This window comes from Myotis myotis, unplaced genomic scaffold (assembly GCF_014108235.1).
Source record: "Myotis myotis isolate mMyoMyo1 unplaced genomic scaffold, mMyoMyo1.p scaffold_m19_p_6, whole genome shotgun sequence".
NCBI lineage: Eukaryota > Metazoa > Chordata > Mammalia > Chiroptera > Vespertilionidae > Myotis > Myotis myotis.
The window spans coordinates 7,182,089-7,201,625 of NW_023416368.1; the positions used below are offsets into that span (position 1 = coordinate 7,182,089).

General features: G+C 46.7%; 1 protein-coding gene across 2 annotated transcripts in view; it reads right to left on the reverse strand.

The window, feature by feature from the left end:
• Window positions 1–19,537, reverse strand: part of DOCK2 (dedicator of cytokinesis 2) — a 374,655-nt gene that overhangs the window by 307,447 nt on the left and 47,671 nt on the right. For both annotated transcript variants that reach the window (XM_036312510.1, XM_036312509.1), the window contains exons 10-19: window positions 16,711–16,846; window positions 14,356–14,431; window positions 14,176–14,252; window positions 13,510–13,635; window positions 12,198–12,322; window positions 5,684–5,782; window positions 3,945–4,017; window positions 3,744–3,847; window positions 1,835–2,018; window positions 1,507–1,604 (exon numbers count right to left, since the gene is read on the reverse strand). In XM_036312510.1, the coding sequence (XP_036168403.1) occupies window positions 1,507–1,604; window positions 1,835–2,018; window positions 3,744–3,847; window positions 3,945–4,017; window positions 5,684–5,782; window positions 12,198–12,322; window positions 13,510–13,635; window positions 14,176–14,252; window positions 14,356–14,431; window positions 16,711–16,846 (1,098 nt within the window). The remainder of the gene's footprint in view (window positions 1–1,506; window positions 1,605–1,834; window positions 2,019–3,743; window positions 3,848–3,944; window positions 4,018–5,683; window positions 5,783–12,197; window positions 12,323–13,509; window positions 13,636–14,175; window positions 14,253–14,355; window positions 14,432–16,710; window positions 16,847–19,537) is intronic.

Genomic DNA, 19,537 nt, shown 5'->3' on the forward strand with positions numbered 1-19,537 from the left:
GATGTGCAGGAGGCAGCTGATCAATGTTTCTCTCTCATCGATGTTTCTAACTCTCTATCTTTCTCCCTTCCTCTCTGTAAAAAATCAATAAAATATATTTTTTTTTTTAAAAAAGAATAGACAAAAGCCCATCAATGGTGATGGCAGTCAGCTTAGTGGTTATCCCCGAGTGGGTATTGACTGAGAAGGGTATGAGGGAACCTACCACAATGCTAAAATGTTCTGTATCTTCATCTAGGTAGTGGGTACATGGGTATGTACATGTATAATAATGCATGGAAGGGCAAAAGTAGGTTTACAGTTGTTTGTATAGAAGATACTACACTAATTAATAATAATACAAGAATAAACTGTGTGTTTCTCATACTCACAACTGTAAACTTACTTTTGCCCCACCCTATACGTTGAATTGTACTTTTAGAATAAGTGCTCTGTACATATTTTATTGTTTATACATTATACTTCAATTAAAAAAAACTTTAAAAAATAATGCAAAAAGGAGACAGTGGAATTCACTCCCAGATGTCTTCTTTAAGCTGCTCAAAAGTGACAGACCCTATGAAAGGCTGTTTGGGGAACCTCTCTGCCTTTGGTGAACCAGGTAGGCAGGTCAATACCAACCATTTAAAGAACTGATCTGGACATTCAACCATTTTTCTGCATGTATGGGAAATTAACTAAAATGTGTTACTCCTCCCTCCTAAGGGGTGGGTCAGTATTTCCTAGAGTCCTCAAAACACAGAGCGACCGTATAAAGATGCTGAATCTCGGAGCTTCTAGCTGCACCAAGTTCCTGGTGGAAACAAGATTACCCTCATTGGGACCTTCAGGAAACACTCGCCCCAAGTCATGGTGCCAGAGAGGAGGGTGGCTTTAATTAGACCTGAACTTCAGACGCTGTATTCTCCACCACCAGGTAGACACGACAATACAGCTGGCATTTGCATTTTTTCTGCTTGTTTCACTTAAAATGTGAGCCCTGGTGTCCTTCCCATTCTCATGTTTAAAGCATAATGCCCTCCAAGCTGTGGAAACCAACAGTACTGTGTTATTTCTGACAATAATGTGTAGGTAGCACTAAGAGATCATACTGCTATAGTACTTTATGACAACAAAATTAATAGTTACCTTTTAATGAACTTTGTATATGTCGTGTGTTTTTGTTCAGTTATTGGGTACTCTGTGTGAGGGACTGTGCTGAGTAATTTTTAAATATCATCACCTTGAATGCTCACAACAACCCTGAGAAGTATGTCCTATTCATACTATTATCACATGAAGTTGGCAAGCAGGTGAGCTGGGATCTACACCCATTCTGATCATTTTCCAGAAACTGAGCACAAAGATACTTTTCTGCAACTTCACATTCAGTGTCATTGGACCAAATCATCCCCAGATGTCCCAGTAACAGGAAAAAGCTGTCCCATCCCCTTCAACACTTTCCTCCCCCCGCCCCCCAAAGCCACTCGTGATTCCCAGCTCTGTTACTAGTGGATGAATACCGACCTTCACCACCTCCTCTCCATCCACAATCTTCAATTTCTCTAAATTCTCCTGCAGTAGTTGAGGCTTCATTCGCCACTTTAGCAAACCCAGCAAGCCCACTAGGACAGAGTGCAGACAGGTACAGTTACCATCACTGGGTTTGTGCACACATACACATGCATGGCACAGGCACACACATGCACATATGCATGCACACACACAGACATGCACACACAGGCACACACATGCACAAGTGCATGCACACACACACAGGCACACACAGGCACACTTATATGCATGTGCACACGCACATGCACGCACGCACCCACACTCACACGCACACACTTACCGTTCTGGGTGAGCTTTGTGGAGCACACTAGGGTGGAAATGGAAAACACATCCCGGGAGCTGACGGAGAGTCCCCCAACACTGCTGGAGCTTCGACTCAGAGTGGCCCCCTTGTTTTCCATGTGGTGCCGATATGAAGGCAGAGTCAGGTAGGCACTGGCATCCTCCATCTTCTTGCTGTCCCCCTGGAAACGGCACCTTGTTTACTTCCCCGAGCCAAGGGTAGACACCCAACATACTGAGATTGCAGTGGCCACATCACACATTGTAAAGTGGGAAGGGTCGGAAATCATGGGGAAGCCATAGGAGAAGTAGAGCTGGTAGAGCAGCTTCTCCACAAACAGGCAGGAGCCCAGGTTACATTCATGGAAAAGGGGTTGATCAGCCAGTTAGAGACTCTGTGGACTTCATTAAGGGCAAAAGGAAATGGAAAATTTCCCAGATAGGACATTTGCATTCATCCTAATTTTTTTGAGATCTTAATACACATGTGCCCCAGCAAGATAAGGAATCAGCCTGAAGAAGTTGATATTAGCAAAGGCCCTAGAGTCTGAAAGTCTGGAGATCTAGGCCCTGTCCTACCACTCACAGGTCTGTGTCCTGTTGGATACATCCCTTGGTCTCTCTGTGTCACATTTCTCACGATGAACCTGAGGATTCAACATGTTACCTGCTTCCTAGACATTTCAAGCAGACTAAATGGCAGTAATGCACAGAGCACACTCAGAGTGATACATGCGTGAGCCCTTGGCATGTGAAATGAAAGAGTAGATGGGAGCATAACGAGTATTAGAATTCATGGAGCCTTATTCTGAACTAAATGTCACACTGAGTGCTTTATGTGCCTTAGTCCATTTCATTTAAGCTTCGCAACAATCGTAACTGTCGATTACAATTACCCTCATTATATTACCCTCATTTTACAGGTGAGGAGACCGAGGTTTAAGCAAGGTGAGTAATTTTAAAACTGACCGCAATTGGGACTCTACCCCCAGTGAGTCTGCAATCTGTTGAGAAAGAATGGCTTTTATGCCAAGAGCTACCTTGATATGACCCAGATGACAACGCAGAGGCTGCACAGAAGGGGTGGGGTCGTTTTTGGAAAAGTCAGAGAGACTCAGAGAAGAGGATCATGTCATAAAGCCTTGATGAAGCTGTATTTGCCATGTGGACCTCAGACAAAAGAGCAAAGTCAGCCTCCAACGTTGAGAAAGCCAAGCGCAAGGGTCTGATGCCTATGCCCACCTCCTGGCCTTGCTGTTTCGCAGCCACAACGTTGCCTACAGCCAGGAGCTAGCAGGCAGAGGCACCAGCTGTCACAGGGGTCACAGGGAAGCATGCAATACAATCAAGGCAACGCCTCCCACTTCTCCAAAACTGTCTAAGTCTCGTGATGCAAAAGCAACGATGGCTGATATCTGTACCCTTTACACATGCCCTTTCACAAGGGTCATCTCACGGGCTCGTCACAAATATCACCATCACCACTGAAGAAAAGGAAACTGAGACTCAGGGAGACATGTGAGATGAGTTCAGATTTGGTCAGCAGCGGGATCGGGACCCTAAATCCTACTATTCCCCCATTAGCTCCAGGGAGGCATCTGTCCAATGTCTACACATCCCACAGGTCCTTTCAGAGCCCACATTTTGCATATATTGAGTGTTCCATGTACCCACCATTGTCATATTTCTATAAACTGTTTCATGTACACCTCTCAGTTATTCACTGAGGGCTCATACATGAGGAAACAGAGGCCCAGAGAAGTTAGCCTCTGTACAAGGCCACACAGCTGGTAAGCCGTGGTGTGTGTGCTCCTGGGGTCCCTGTTGTTAACCACGAATCCATCCCATCTTGTCCCCTTTGCTTCCTGCAGCCCCCTCACTGCAGAGTGGGTTCCAACTCACTGTACCTTTAGGACAACCAGGTCATGGTATCCGTCCTGCAGAGTGGTCCCATCTTCCTTCATCAGCTTCACGTAGGACATGGCGAAGTTCTTTTCTCCTTTATCTTTAGCTGGAAGTGGCATTGTGAGGTCAGGGAAGAGGAGGACACATGGGCCACCCGGCTATCCCCCTCCTCTCGCCCCAGATGCCACTGGGTTGGTACTCACATTCCAGGGATGACCGATGTCGAAACATGAATCGCAGATGGATCCTCTGCATGTCTTCAATGGGAACAGCCACCTCCGCAGGCAGAAACCAGAGCTCAGGAGACCATGCGTTACACGGCCCTCCCCACTCCCCCAACCCCCAAAGGGCAGCCTGGCCATTTACTGGAGAGCCCTGCATGTTGATTTATTACCACCCACCCATCAAGCCTGATGAACTGTAAATAAATTACATAAGGACTAGCTATGAAGAGAAAATAAAGTACCAAATGTAATCCATTTGGCAAATTGCAATCCCAGCCAATGAAAAGAGATCTGTAAATTATAGTGAGGGGAAATGAATCTCCCCAAATTGATATAAAAGTCACATAACTTCAGCCCAGGGTTTGATGTGCTGCAAACTGCATACCACACACTTTCCTGGCTCACCACTGGAGTTTGGGCAATGGCAGCAGGGCTTAGCAAATTAGCAATAGTCGTTAGGGGGTATGCTTGAGGACCCCCATTTATGAAAATTAATAAAAATGCTGGAATCCAATAACATTTGAGTAAATCTCCCACAAAGCCTACAGCTCTCTCTTTAATGTGCAATTCAGGCCTAGGCAGAGAAGCTCAGCGAGCTGTGAGAAACCACTTTGGTGTTTAAAAAGGGGCACGTTTACATTGTATAGAAGACTATTAAAACCCAAACAGATGCATACTTTGGGGCGCTTTCTACTCCAGAAAATGAACATGGAGCCTGCAGAGGTCCCCATTTGGGTATTTCAGACAGGACACCAGACCTGAGGGCCTCATGGTCAGCTGCAATCCACTCCATTCTCTCCTGCACGCTGAGTGGTTACTATAAGCTACAATCATGTGAGGCCCTGGCTGTGCTCGTTTAAATCCCTGCAATTCAAAGAGCCTGTGGCCCCCATGGGGCGGCGCCTAGTTATACCAGATGACCTGCCCAGCTTTGGGGTCACAAAGCTATTGAACCAGGGGGGTGTCTGACTGTGCACAAAGTTTACAAGGACCAACAAGGAGGTATAACTGGGGTGCAAGAGAACACAGAGAAGAGGACACCCCCTGCCCTGGTTCGATAGCTTGTGACCCCAAAGCTGGCAGATCATCATTTTTAAGAAAGTGAGTACAGGGAAACCCACTGAGAGGAACAGGAATACAGGTGACCAGGCAAGGACCTCAGGGTCTGCGTAGCTACCTCTGAAACTTGAGTCATGTGAACGTCTGAGTTTGGGTTCAGAGCACAGAGGAAGTCAAACCTGCTGCTCGTTACAGGCAGAGCTATTTGAAGCTGGGACCAGGCTTCCCTGTTCTCTGAATGAATTCCCAACTCTTCCTCCAGTGCTTGGCTTTCCTTTCTGCTTAGTGTGACAATCTAGGAATGTGAATATCTGTGATTAATGCCGCTTCCCTCTGAGGTCCCTCCCAGCAGGTTATCCTTCAGGTGCTAAGTGGCCTTGTGTAGCCTCACAAGCTCTGTCACTCCTCACTGCTGATGTCCCGACACAGCTTGGTGGGCTGTGTCCCACCCACGAGAGGACCATCTGACAACTGCACGGTGGCCAGGCCCTCGGCCAGTGGAGAGAGAGCAAGAGAACCAGAGTGCTCACCCACGGGCCTGCCATTTCCACAGCCCGGTGCGCCACGGACACCTGTGGGGTATTGCTCCAGATCCCAGGGAGGTGCCTCTGAGCCCCAGGTACATATTTGCTGCTATTATTATAATGTATTATTATTACCTTGACTGTTTCCATCCACCGTGGCTGTTTGACTTGATAGTACACTACGGACCGATATTCACTCATAGGCTTGTCCCCTGCTCCCACGCAGATTGCATTCTGACCGAAGAGGGGGCAAAGAGAGAGAGAGAGAATTCTACAGAACTGCCCTTTTCTGGGCTTGGGTAATTTTGGTCCCAAGGCCGAGGCTGGCCTTAGGACCTGGGAAAACCCTGCTTCTCCCAGCCCTCCTACCAGGTACCCACATGGCCTTCTACATTACAGATGTATATGCATGTCCCCAGGCCCGAGGGTGACAGCTGCTTAACTGCAGAAATCCTATTACTTGCATTCTGGAGACCGCAGGAGCGCGCCAGGGCGGACGCAGAGGCCCTACTGCAAATGGTGACCAGTCCCAGAGTCCCTGCTCACTGCCAGTCTGATTAATCCTATTTGTTTCCTGAGTCTGACTGTGCACAAAGTTTACAAACAGGCTCCCATTAGTCAGGCAGTCGCTGTGCTGATGGATTTCTGATGCTATCACACCAAAGTGCCTACGGGAGCTGGGAAGGGGGAGGGAGGAGCTCAGGCTTCAGACAGACAGAGGCATAGGGGGCTGAGGCAGCCCATGGTTAGGAAGCATCTTCCAGGTACCAGGCCCCTCCTGAGCTCTGGGTTATGGGAATAAGATATTAAAGCTGACATGAGGGTTCTGTTCAATGGAGGGATCATTAGATGGGCGGACATATCACTAAGCAATGCAATGTGATGACAGACACATGTATTTGCACAGAGGAGAGGCATTTGAGTTCCAGCTGAGGACTCAGGAAGGATCTTGAAGAAAAATTCCTAGGCTCTGAGCAGAAATGCACAAGGATGTTCTGAGCAGAGTGAGGACAGAGCAAGCATACCTGTGTAGGCTATTTATTCCTTGCCATAAAGTCACCTCCAAGTAACAGGGATCACCTATCCTTTTTTAAAAAAAATTCTCACTCAAGGATATCATTGATCTTTAGAGAGAAAGTAGAAGGGAGGGAGGAGGGGAGAGAGAGAAACGTAGATGTGAGAGAGAACATCAACTAGTTTCCTCCTGCACATGCCCCAACCGCGGCTCGGGACCGAACCTGCAACCGAGGTACATGCCCTTAACCAGAATAAAACCTGAGCCAAACCAACAAGGGCAACAGGAATTACCTCTTTATGGAGTATACCAACCCCTGATTCTCTCTCTCTGTTCATTCTAGTTATTTGGCCACCAAACAGATCTGAGCCAGGATCACCCAGAAGGGGCCTAAGTGGGGTTCTTATACAAGAGCAGCAGATTTTAACGTCGAGTCTATAGAGACTCAGGGATGTGAGGATTGGGTTTGCAGCTCCAAACCCCCAAATTGCAAAACCGTGTGCCTCTGGGCATTTGTATTGTCAGAGAGTCCAGGCCTCTCACCAGATTCTACCAGATTCTCCAATAGATCCTTGGCACCAAGCCCGCCTCCCAGGACTGAATGACCCACCTGGCCGCGTGTGGGCCCTGGGACCCCGGGTGAACAAGTTCACCTGTGGGAAGGAGAACCCCGCCCCTCTTGTGGCAGAGCGCCCACTTTACTTCTGAGCCACAGGGAAAGGAGGGGCTCAGTTTAATATTGACGGGTCATACTTGCAGCCAAACTGAGTCTATTTCAAAGTAAGGATATAGTGTCCTTTCAAAACTGATCTCTAAAAACAAAAACAAGAGCCTAGAAGGTTTGGCTCCATGGATAGAGTGTCAGCCCAAGGACAGAAGGATCCTGGGTTCAGTTCTGATCAAGGGCACATACCTTGGTTGCAGGCTCGATCCCAGGCCTTGGTCAGGGCAAATGCTGAAGGCAACCCAATCAATGTGTCTCTGTCACATCGATGTTTCTCTCTGTGTGTCTCTCCCCTTCCCTTCCACTCTCTCTAAAATCAGTGGAAAAATATCCTCAGGTAAGGATTAACAATAAATAAATAATGAATAAATAAATAAATAAATAAATAAACGAATAAATAAATCACAAGGAGAACCAGAGAACTGGAAATAAAGAAAGACACACATCTCTTCTACTTCTCACAGGGAGGAAGCCTTTCAGAAATTATCGGGGCAATAAACTAAAAACATGCTTCCAAGCTTTTTCTAACCCTTCAAAGAGTGCATTTTGTCTAGCATTGTGCTAAGTCCTTTCCATACCTTACCTCACTTATTTTCATCTTCATAACCACCTCTGATGATTACCATCATTATCCCCATTTCACAACTAAATAAACTGAAGCCCTGAGAGGTTAAGTCACTTGCCCACAAGTAGCAGAGCTGGACTACATCTCAGACCCTCTACTCTTTGTCCAGTGTTCCTTCTAGAACAACTTAGATGCTTTCCAGCCACCCAAGATTTATATTTGGTGACATTTATGGGCTTAGAGTTTCTGTAGCTCCAGTGAATTCCATCTAGCTCATAAAATCTAAAGATACACATCTATCTCTGGTGAAAGTAGAATTGCTGTATGGCAGGCAATGGAATCCCACAAAACTGTCCTGATGATGAAAAAAAAAATTTTTTTAATTTTATGTATTGATTTTTTTAGAGAGAGAGAGAGAGAGAGAGATTTCTTTGTTGTACTACTTACTTATACATTCATTGGTTGATTCTTGTATGTGTCCTGACCGGGATCTAACCCGCAGCCAACATTCTAAACAGCTGAGCTACCCAGCCAGTGCCTCAGATGATGAAAAATTTTGATTGCCTAAGGCTGGAGAAAAGTCTCAGTATTATTCTGAGAAAGGCCTAAGACCGTCAACCCTTCAGAGATAAATTGGATATTGCCAAATGTGTCTAGAGAGCATCGTGAGCGGGACTGAGCCCAGTTTTAGGGAAAATATAGATTTGTATATGTCTCAAGTAAGCCTGTTCAATAATTTTCGCCGTTGCCTACCCCTGGGACCCCAGCTAACAGTCAGGAGGCTCTGCTGACTCCGTCAGCTGAGCACATCTGAGCAGGAATCAGGAAGCTGGAGGCTTTAAGGCTGAGTTGGCATTGGCAGGCACACTTCAGCAGGAGGGACCTCAGGCTCATAACACAGGCCCTATTTACCTTGCAGGAATCACCTGAGGAACAAATGTCACCATGGATGGGAACGCGCCAGAAAGTGTGCCACACCTACGAAGCCACCTCACGGGGAGATGCCTATGAGCATCCACCAGGTGGGAGTAAAGCCTGGAGATCGCGCTACCTTTCCAGGAAAGATGGCCAACGGTAATTGCCGGGAGCCGGTCCATGCTTGCTGTTTCAAGGGTCCTGGCATATATGGCATACTGTTCTTAATATGTTTGCTCACCTTCTTGGCACTATGTGTTTTAACCAGGTCTCTGAGAAAGGTTGTTTCCCCAGGTAGGGATTTTCCCCTGAAGTTAGGGAGGGAATAAAACCTCTTTACTAAGTGCCAGGTGGGTAATTAATCACTTTAACTACGAACAATCATGCTTAAACTACATAATCTTTACTCCCTGGAATGGAGATAAGAAACGCCCTAACCTTTGAAATAGAGATTGATAGGATTGGAATCAACTGGTATAAATACAGATGTAGAGAGACAGAACCTAGGCACAGAACCTACACAGAACATTCTCTAGAGACAGAAGAACTTCGCTGGAGAGAACATGGCAAAAGATCCTGGACTGAACCTGACTACAGAAATGGGCAAGAGAACCTGACTAGAACCTGGTGACTGAACCTGGCTGGAGAACCTGGACAGAACCTGGCTGGAGAACCTAGCAAGAGAACATGGACACAGAACCTGGCTGGAGATCTGAAGCAGAACTTCGCTGGAGATCCAGACCAGAACTTGGCTGGAGATCCTGGCTAGAGATCCTGGCTAGGCTGCTGATCAACTGAACGCTGTCTCTGTGTCATTCCTTCTTCGCCGACTCCATCCACACCTTTGGGGACCCCTGGACCTGCTGGGGTTGGACCCCGGCAGGTAATGAACACCTATTATGTAGATTACCTCACTTGATAGTCACAAGAATAAGGTGCCACTGCTGGCCTCATTTGCAGGCAGAGAATCTTAGGTACAGAGAGATCATGTAACTTGTTCAAGGTCATCCTGCTACTCTGAGCTGAGCTGGACTTTGAGCCTGGCTACCTGGCCCCAGAAGGCATAGTCTTAACCACGACACCACACTGCCCCCCTCGCCCTACCTCCCACCTTAAGCTGGTCAGAAGAGCAGAGGTTTCTCAACCTGGCATCTGAGCCTTTTTTTGATTCTCCTTAGACTTGCTTCAGGCATCCACATTGGATTGCCCACTTGAACCCCTGGATTCATGCCCAGGGCTTCACCCTGTAGTAGGTCTGCCTTCTCTTAATGTTTTCCTTTCTGCTACCAAGTGCCGCATACCAGGTACCTTACATGTACCATTTTGTTTAACCTGAAATCTGATGAGAAGGATTATTATTCCTCTTTTATAGACAAATAAACCTGCCCAAGATCACACAGCTGACAGGAGAGGCTTGGATCTGAACCCTGAATGTTTGAGCCCAGAGCTCACCTCATTAGCTTCTCTCCTAGGGCCCTTTCTGAGCGAGGTCGTTGAGACCCCAAAGTGAGCCAATGACCAATGTACCCCACTGTCCTCTGGCCCCGCTCCGCCAAGGGCCTGGTGCCCCTGGAGCAGGAGGAGAAGTCGATATCCCTAAGGGGGCCCGTTCCCACAGGAGCCCACCAGCGTCAGACAGGAGTGTTTGAGTGAACCGCCTGGCACTTCATTAGGCAGTCATATTTATTTCTGCAAAGAGAGAAAGGCAAGCCTCCCACAGGCTTCCATAGCAATTTTCAATAGTCAGTCAACTGAACTCCCCCATAACTTCCGTGGTAGATGAAACTGCAAATTATCACCAAGACCCACAGCTGCCTCTCCACCTCAGCCCCAGCATGCGTGCTCCCGTATTCATCTGTGAGAAATGCGTCTATGCTGCCTGGTGGGGTATGATTTGAAAAGGTAGCAGAGATAGAAGCAAGAATGGTTCAGAAACAAGGTAAGACACCTGCTTTTCTGTTAACTGCTTCTTCTAATTTGTCATTTGGCAGCATTGGCGGCAAGGGTATCAATGGTTTAAAAACTGAAGCCTAGGTTAAAAAGTTTCCCTACAGGTAGCTGGGTAAAAATAACTTCAAAGCAGTGGTCTGTACGTTCAGGGAAATGCAAATTCCCTTTCAGATAAAAACCCTCCACTCTTCCTTTATGTTCCTTTTGGCAACATGTCTCTCACTTACTTTATTTTTCAGCAAAGTTTCAGAATCCAAAAAAATAAAATGAGTTAAATGCCTGTATTTTGCTCAATTAAATATTAATTAACAGAGCCAGTCTTTATGAACAAAAATGCAATTGTGGGGATTTCCTTAAAGTTAAAATAGATTTTGGTAGAATTAGTTACTAGCCTCATGTTAAAATGAGAAATGACTTGGGTAATTTTTTATATGGATAGACGTCACAGTGAAGTGTTTAAGAGGGCCAGAAACCTGGAATGAATCAAAATCCCCCTCTGCCTCAAACTCACCTCATGACCTTGGGAGAGCTGTTTAGTTTCCCGCTCTGTAAAGATGGGGTAATGACGGCAATGCATCATGCTTACCGGGGTACCTGGCACGTTGCAATGGCTCTGTAATGCTAGTTACTCTTAGGTAGAGGAAGGCAAGATCTGCCTGAGCTCAGGCCCCAGGCGAAAGCAGATGACTTATCGACACTCGCACCACATCCCACTGTGCTGTCTGATCACCTACTGCGGCCTGAGAGGAGCATTTGCCCATGCTGCCACTTCTGCTGAGAGCAATTTTATTTTCAGCTAAGTGTTCCGAAAGGAGAAATTGAGACGCAAGACCCTCCCACACACCGGTCACAGCTGCTGACAACCTTAGAGGAAATGTAAGTAAATAGATGTAAACACACATGACAAATATTGTAGAGGACATATGCTGTCTAAATATTTATAGCAACATGCTTTGCATTCTTGCATACACTCGGCCAGCCCTCTGGAGACCAATTTACTAATGAGGCTTTCCACCAGACTCTGGCTGAGCACTGGGAATTTAGAGCAAGTGTTGGGTTGTCTGTGTTGAGCACATCCTGAGTCTCCACCAGCCTAAGGCTCTGTATTGATCTTTTTTTTTTTTTTTGCCATGAATTTTGCCTGAATAAACCAGCTCATGTTTCAATGAGAACAACATTTTAACTGCAAAGGCTAACCTATGGAGTGAGGCCAAGCAAAAAGAAAAAGAAAGAACTAGCAGTCATGAAAGGAGAGGAACAGGCATTGAAGAGCTGCTTTGGTGTAAAGAAATAACAACACCAGGTCTTATTATGGGCTACTGTGCTAACCAAGCTCTAAGGTGTAGGTCACATTACTCAACACCATCCTGAAGGCAGCTGGCATTTAGAGAGCAGAATCAGGGGTGGGAAATGCAAATCTTTACTAGCAGAGGCCCCCAAGGGGGGCCTTGTCACCCAGAGCGACAGCAGGAGTCCTTACAGACAACGTTTTGCCATCCTCCGCGCACACACACATGATCACTTCCATGTTCCTCTGTGTGGTCTTGTTGTACTTGTCAAAGTCGCCTTGTAGGAGAGTGATGTAGATGTCGTTTCTGACATCCCCTGAGGCAGAGGGAGAGAGAGAGACAAGAGTTGGAGTCTGTGCAGCTGGAGGGCTGCTGATTAGAGAGGAGGAGAACAGGGGGAGTGAGCGGAAGTGCCCCGCCTTCATGTCCATTAATGAAATTAAAATCAGAACTGCTTGGAAAGGCATTTTACCTCATCGGGGAGGTGGGAGCAATAGGTAACAAGGGGATGGAGGAACACTAGGAAATCAGTTGCAAAGTGTGTGTTTGGGGAGGGGGGGGAGGTGGGATGGTCAAAACTGGCCATGTATTTCTCTCCATTGAAATCATTTAATTTTCATCCTCTAGTGACACCTTCTGGGAAGGCAAAGGAAAGCTCCAATTGAACTGCTCCAGGCCCATTAGTAGCTACCGTGGACACTCACTGATCTTTTACTCTGTGGAAGCGGAGCATTGCTCGTGTGCCCAAGGAACCCAGGGTCAGGGATGAGGAGCAAAGGGTCTTCGGGGATGGGGGCAAGAATAACTGAAGGGGAATCACAAGAAACTGAGGTCTCAGGTAAAGCAGGCATGAAGGAATGACAATACAGGCCCCAGTGGCTGTGAAAGGTAGGGGGGAAGTCAATGAGAACAGTCGTGGACACAAGGTTTAGGACAAAAAGGGAACTTTCCAAAGACTCTCATGTAACCTCAGTTATCTTCCTTTTATGACAGACACATTGGGAAAATTTTCATAGTAGTGGTTACTTCTGGAGACAAAGATTTGAGGGAGCTTTTAATGTTTCACTTTATACCTTTTAAAGCTATTTGAACATTTTACAACAGGCATGAAGTCCTTTGGTAATAAAAAAATAGTTTAAAATTTGAAGGGAATGAATATTCTCCCCAAAAGAATGGACTTATTCTATATGTAGTAAAATAGAAAAGATGTCCATGCTAAATAGTTAAGCGGTGAAGCAAGTAACTTTATATATAAAGAATATGAACTAATGGTGTATAAAGCATATAAAGGACAGCCCCACTTGTGGGGAGAAAGTGCATGTGTATATTTATGTGTTTGTGTTTAGTAAGTGAATGCGTAGACTTCTGTAGATACAAAAATTGTTTTCAGTGGTGGCCTTCAGGAAAATTTAGAAAAAAGCAGTAGAAAAGGAAGGAGTTGATTTTGTAAAAAGAAAGGATTCAACCAGGCGGACCCCCACCCACCCTGGGGAAAGGCCAGACCTGGCATGATGATCTCGGGGAAGCCCAGCTTCCTGGCCACCACGGTCGTCCTGTCCACCAGGTGGGGGTAGTCCTTGCGGATCTGAATTATGTCCCCCACGAGCATCTTCATGGTCACCCAGAGGCCTGGAAGGATGAAGAGCCAATTTCTTCAAGGTGTTCTCTCAGTCTCACCCTCTCCGCCCCCCACCAGCTCTCCCTGGGTCTCCTTCTGAAGGAGAACACTGGAAGCAAGAATCTGGAAGCAGATATCAGGAACCAGGCATCTCTAGGTCTGAATCCCACCAGTTACTTCTAGCAACATCAATGCCTGTCAAATGGCCCCGCCTTCTCTAAGCCCAGTCTTCATAAAGGACATGATACCGTCTACCTCACAGAACTGTGGGAAGGGCTAGATAAAATAAGGAAACATGTTCAAGTGCCTAACATATAGGAGGTAGCCAGGACATAGGAGTCCCTCTCTTCCTATGGGCACTAGGACATGGCTCCCAGCTTCAGGAGATGTGGTTCCCATCTCTGTGGGTCATACGCCCCCATTCTTCACAGTGGTCTGTCTGGAAGGAAGGCTGTCTTTCCCAAGGCTCAGATTTTTGACCTGTTTGTTGAAGAATCAGAGGCTCCCAAGCCAGAGTCAGGCCCAGTCCACTTGGCAAATTGGCACTGTACCTTGCCCTCCGCTGTCTCCCTTGAAGGTCGTGACTTTGCCCAACAGACTGTGCAGGAAGTCATTCTCTGCTGTCACCCTGCAAAGGAAAAGAGCACAAACACTCACAGGAGGCCCTCGTGCAGTCCCTGATGCAAAAGGGTGTGGCTTAATAGAATGGAGATAAATGGGAAATCTCTCACGGGTGGAAAGGAATGAAGTGCTGCTTTTCTTCGTCACTCTCTGCTTTCCCCTTGACGATGTCTGTTATATCCATAACTAGAAAAAGAAGAGAAATGAACAGTGTAAGTCCTCCTGCACCCAGGAAGGGATGACAATTGGACGAGACTGTAGGGCAGAAGGCTGGGGCAGGAAAGTCTAAGAGGGCAAGCCAGCATTGGACAATACACAGACATGCTCATAACATGTAGCACCTGGCCAACCTCTGGGCAAAGGGGGATGGGCATCAGCAAGCCAGGGAACCATCCAGGAGAACGTGGGTTAGCAGAGCCAAGAAGAAAGGGTCGGGGTAGTGACTGTGGAATGAAGCACTTGGTTTTGGATTTGACGTGTATGTATTGCACGTCTACTGTGCCTACAAAACCTGAGAGTGGTGACTCGCTATGGGATCTGAGAATCAAATGAGATCTATTCACCCTCTTTTCATAAACATGCTCACAGCACAGACACATAACTGTCGGAGCTCTGAACCCTGTGATTCCAGAGGGGTCCTGGATCCTCAGAAACTTCTTAACTCAGTCACTAAAGGTCTACAAAACCAAGGTGAAGAGCTCCAGCATTGGAGCAGGGACATAGAAGTGACGGGGGTGAGAGAAGGCACTAAAAAAAGCTGGTCAGGTAGAGCAAAAATCCTAGTAACATGACATACCCCCAACACAGCAGGCCCTGGGCAGGGAGCCCCTAAAATTTCTTGAGTAATAATTAATCAGTGACTAAATCTAGCTCAAGAGGTGAGTTAAGGAGCCGAGAAAAGGCGGGGAAGTGTTATTTGAACCTGGCCAACATTTACTCTCTCCGATTAATACACCCCCATGGTCCATTCTCCGTGAGCAGGGTTTGGGTGGAGCAATCTCCCTATGGCTCCAGAGTTGTTCATATGACCTGGGCTATCAGAGGACCACACACCCCTGGTCAGGGTAGATACTCTGGGGATGACCACATGACTGTGTTTAAGCTCCTGGGATTTCTGCTGAAACTAATAGGGAAGAGGTGCCTCTTGCCCCTGGATTGCTAAACTGGTAGGATGCAAGCTTGGAACACTAGCCAACATTTTGGAAACTAATTGGAAAGCCATCTTCGGAATAAGAGGACATGGGAGCCAAGAGATAGAGAGATGTCAGTTCATTTGAGTTCCTGGATCCAGCTATGCCTGAAGCAATCTATCTCTGAACCTTTCAGTTACACCAGAATGTTGTCACCTGAGGCCACAGCAGAGGGCAAAGGCACATTTTGAGGTGAGGTGGAAGGTCCCTCATGCCTTAGCAGGAACACTGTGATGTCAGGGGTGAGGGGCCTTCCCTCACCCCCTCACATAAAATCAGAACATTTTAAAGCAGATCATGCACCAACCAGATCCAAGTCTCTCGTTTTTCAGATGGTGAAACTAAGGGGAAAATGCTTGCCCAAAATCAACTAGTTAGCTAGCAACACTGCCAGGTTAAAAAAAAAAACAAACAGCTTAGAATAGGCTAACTTGTTCCACTCCACCACTCTGTAAGCAGTCTAGGGGACAAGCTGAGAGCCAGCTGGTTTGTGATTACTGAAGATCAGAGTATTTGGAAATGAGGAACCAGAAACCCTGGGTTTTAATGTGGTACACAGAGATTATAAAGGGTACATAATTAGAAATTTATATTCTAATCAAAAGAAATGGCATATCCAATTACTGTTTCCACATGTATTTAAATTGCCTTTTAAGAAAAAAATATGCGTTAGTTATAATAAAGTGGGCTAATTAAAAGAAAATACGTTAGGTAAATAATAGTACAAGTGATAGTCAAATATAACAAAAACCACACAAGTGGGACAAGAATACTGAAGTCTGGGACCCGAGAGAGCAAAGGCTGGGGATGGTGGGAAAGGGACCTTGCTCTCGGCAGCCTCCGGGGTCCCACGGACTCTCCAGCCATCCACTCCCACCTGCAATCACACAGGTGGTGGGCGATTCACTCTGTGTAGCTGCATTTCCCATCCTGAGTTGTAGTTTTTTCAATGATTTGCTCTTTATCATTAGATCCCACCTGTGGTGTTCTTCCTTTTTCTCTTTGCTGGGGAGCCCCGGCGCCCACTGCTCAGACTGCGCCCTGCTCCAGACACGAGGATCCCATTATCATTGCCTGCATCATAAACCTGGACTTAGCCACTAATGCTTTTTATTTAGCCACCAGAAATGTAAGTATAAGGGGCTGTCTGGCATAACATTTTTTTCAGGTGGGGTGGGGAGAGGTCAAGGAGGAGAGGGAAGAGAATCCCCCTAAAACACAGCCACATGCAATGTGCGCTCCAGTGAGAGTGAATGGCGTGTCGTGTGTCATTACCTGCCACCCCAAAGGGCCGCCTCAGTCCCTGTGTGCATTTCTTCGTATTAGTGTCCTTCAGATCCATCTTCCCAACTCGGACTATTTGACAAATCAAGTAAATTTTATCCCTGTTGAGGTCTTTGTTTCCAAGATCCTGTGGGGCAGGAAATGAGAACAATTACACATCATGGGCCTAATGGGAAAAAGTAGAAAGGGAAACCAAGTAACAGTAAGTCCTTGAGGACGAGTTTCGCACTTAGTATTCATGGAATAATCATACAACTGGTGCTGCTAAAGGCAGAAAACCAAGCTAGCACACCCATTTCACAGATGAGAAAGGTGAGTGTTGGGAAGGAAATTGGGTGACAGAACTCAGGTGCCCAGTCCACCTCAATCTGACAGAAAGAGAAATCTAGAGGTATAATATTGGCTATACAGATAGAATTCCCTGTATCCTAGCTGGTGGCCCCCCAAAACAGCATTTGCTACAAATGACTCTATCCATTTCATCATTGCTAAGCACCTCTCAAGAAAAAGGCAAAAAGAAGAGGGGGAAACCCTAAGTTCCCATTTCCTGACACCTAATGTATATATCACTCAGGGTTGGGTTGTCGTGACACTAAACAACCTCAATATCTCAGAGCTTATAACACAACAGAAGTTTCCTTCTGGCTCCAGCAATAGGTCCACTGCAGATGGGCGGGTCTCCACTCCACTCACTTCTTCACTCTGGGCCCCTGGCTGATGGATGACCTCATCACAAAGGTGCTCCCACCCCTCAGCAGAGGGAAGGAAACATGGCAAATCACGTACTGGCACTTAAAGCTTCCACCAGGACAGATGCACACCACTTCAGCCTTCATTTCATTGGCGAAAGCGAGGTGTGTGAGCACGCCACCTTCAAGGGGGACAGGGACGTGCCCTCACTCGGTGTCCAGAAGAAGGAGACCAATCACCCACACCAGTGTCACATGCACGTGCTAAATGTCGCATGTCATCCTCTTAACTGATCCTTGACAATTTTCAGAAGTAGATGCTATTATTGTACTTCAATTTTATAGTTGGGGAAACCGAGACACAAAGAAGATAAGGAGCTTCCCCAAGGTCATGCCCTTAGTCCTTGGAGACACTGTCCAATCACTCTGACTTCAAAGTCCATAAGCCTAACTTCCACAATACATCTTCTCACCGTCAGACTGGCATGCAAGAGGAAACCCAACCTGGACCACCTCAGCATCTGATTGATGGGCTCAAAACTAAAAGCTCCAGTGATCCTGGGACCCCCTTCCAGCTGGAGTCAGCTGGAGAAGGAACATCAAGGGATGTTGTGGGCATCAGAGCAGAGAACCCTGGGCAAGGCCTAACTAGGAAATAGCTGCTTGTCCTCCAAGCTAAGCCGCATGCAGGCATACGGTATAGCCTGCCAACTCACATCAGAGCCAGGGCTCAGGCAAAGCAGCCATCCCCAGCCTCTCACTGTGGCTGGTGTAGGAGGAAAATGAAGGAGGGTACAAAGTCTCTGGGAACAGGATATGGCCCCAACGTGGTCCACCCCTTTCTGCTTGGAGGCCATGATGGTTAATGTAATGCATCCACTTGGCTAGGCTATGGTGCCTAGTTGCCAGGTCAAACGCTAGTGTAGACATTGACTGTGACAGCATTTTGTACGTCTCTTTAGCTGCTACCAACAGTTGACTTTAGGTAACAAAGATTACCTTCCATAATGTACTTGGGTCTCATCTAATCAGTTGAAGCCCTTAAGAACAACAACTGAGGTTTCCCAGAGAAGTAGAAATCCTGCCTGAGTTTCCAGCCGGCTGGCCAGACTTGCAGATTTCAAATTTGCCAGCCCCCATAATGGGGTGAGCCAAATCCTTAAAATGCATCTATCTGCCCACATATGTCCTATTGGTTCAGTTTCTTTGCAGAAAGCTGACCTATACAGGGGCTGTTCTTGCACCAGCTGGAGGCATGGACATCTGCTTTCTCATTCCCCAAAGCCTCCAGGCTGGGCAGGGAGGGAGGGAAAGAGGGAAGGAGGAGGCTTTCAGCCTGAGGATGACCCTACACTCATTTGCATTCCCTGCCTTGCCCCATAGGTGACTGAGGTTGAGATCCCAATTATCTCATATACAGATGGTTGGACAGCCTCTTCCCTGGCCTGCCTGACCCCTTTCTCCAGTCCACCCTGAAATCCCCTACAAGCCCAGATTTAGAAGCCACATTTATTATTTCATTTCTCTCCCCTCAACTCTGTTAACAGTTCCCTAGGTCCTACCCTATTAGTGCTAATCTTCCCTAGCTGACACGAAAAGTCCTAGACATAATATGTTTCCAGCCGGTCTACCCAACCGATTCCCCACTATTCTCTGCAGGTAAGTGCTCTATTTTTGTCACAAAGATTTCTTTATTGCTCCACAAACACACAATGCTTGCTTTCAACCCTGGGTCTTTCTTCCTAAGCCCCCCCGTCCGCACCACCGCCTCAAATGCTTACAGCTTATTCCTCTATAGAGCTAAAGCCTTTCCATCCTCAAAGGCTCAAGTCTTGCTTCATTTATAATGACCTTCATTCCTAATTACTTCTCTTCTTCCACTGTGATTTTTCAAAGCTTTGAATTGGTATCTTTCAGAGCTACAGAGGCCCCGGCACCTGAACGGTTTCTTCCTAGATGTTAGGGCTAAATTATTACCCCCTCCCCCATTTTATATGTTGGAGTCCTAAGCCCACAATACCCAGAACATGACTGTGTTTGGAAACAGATTATTAATTCACCCCAATAAATTTAATTTTAAAAATCAGTACTTAAAAAAAGAGGTGATTACGCTAATCTGAGGTTATTAG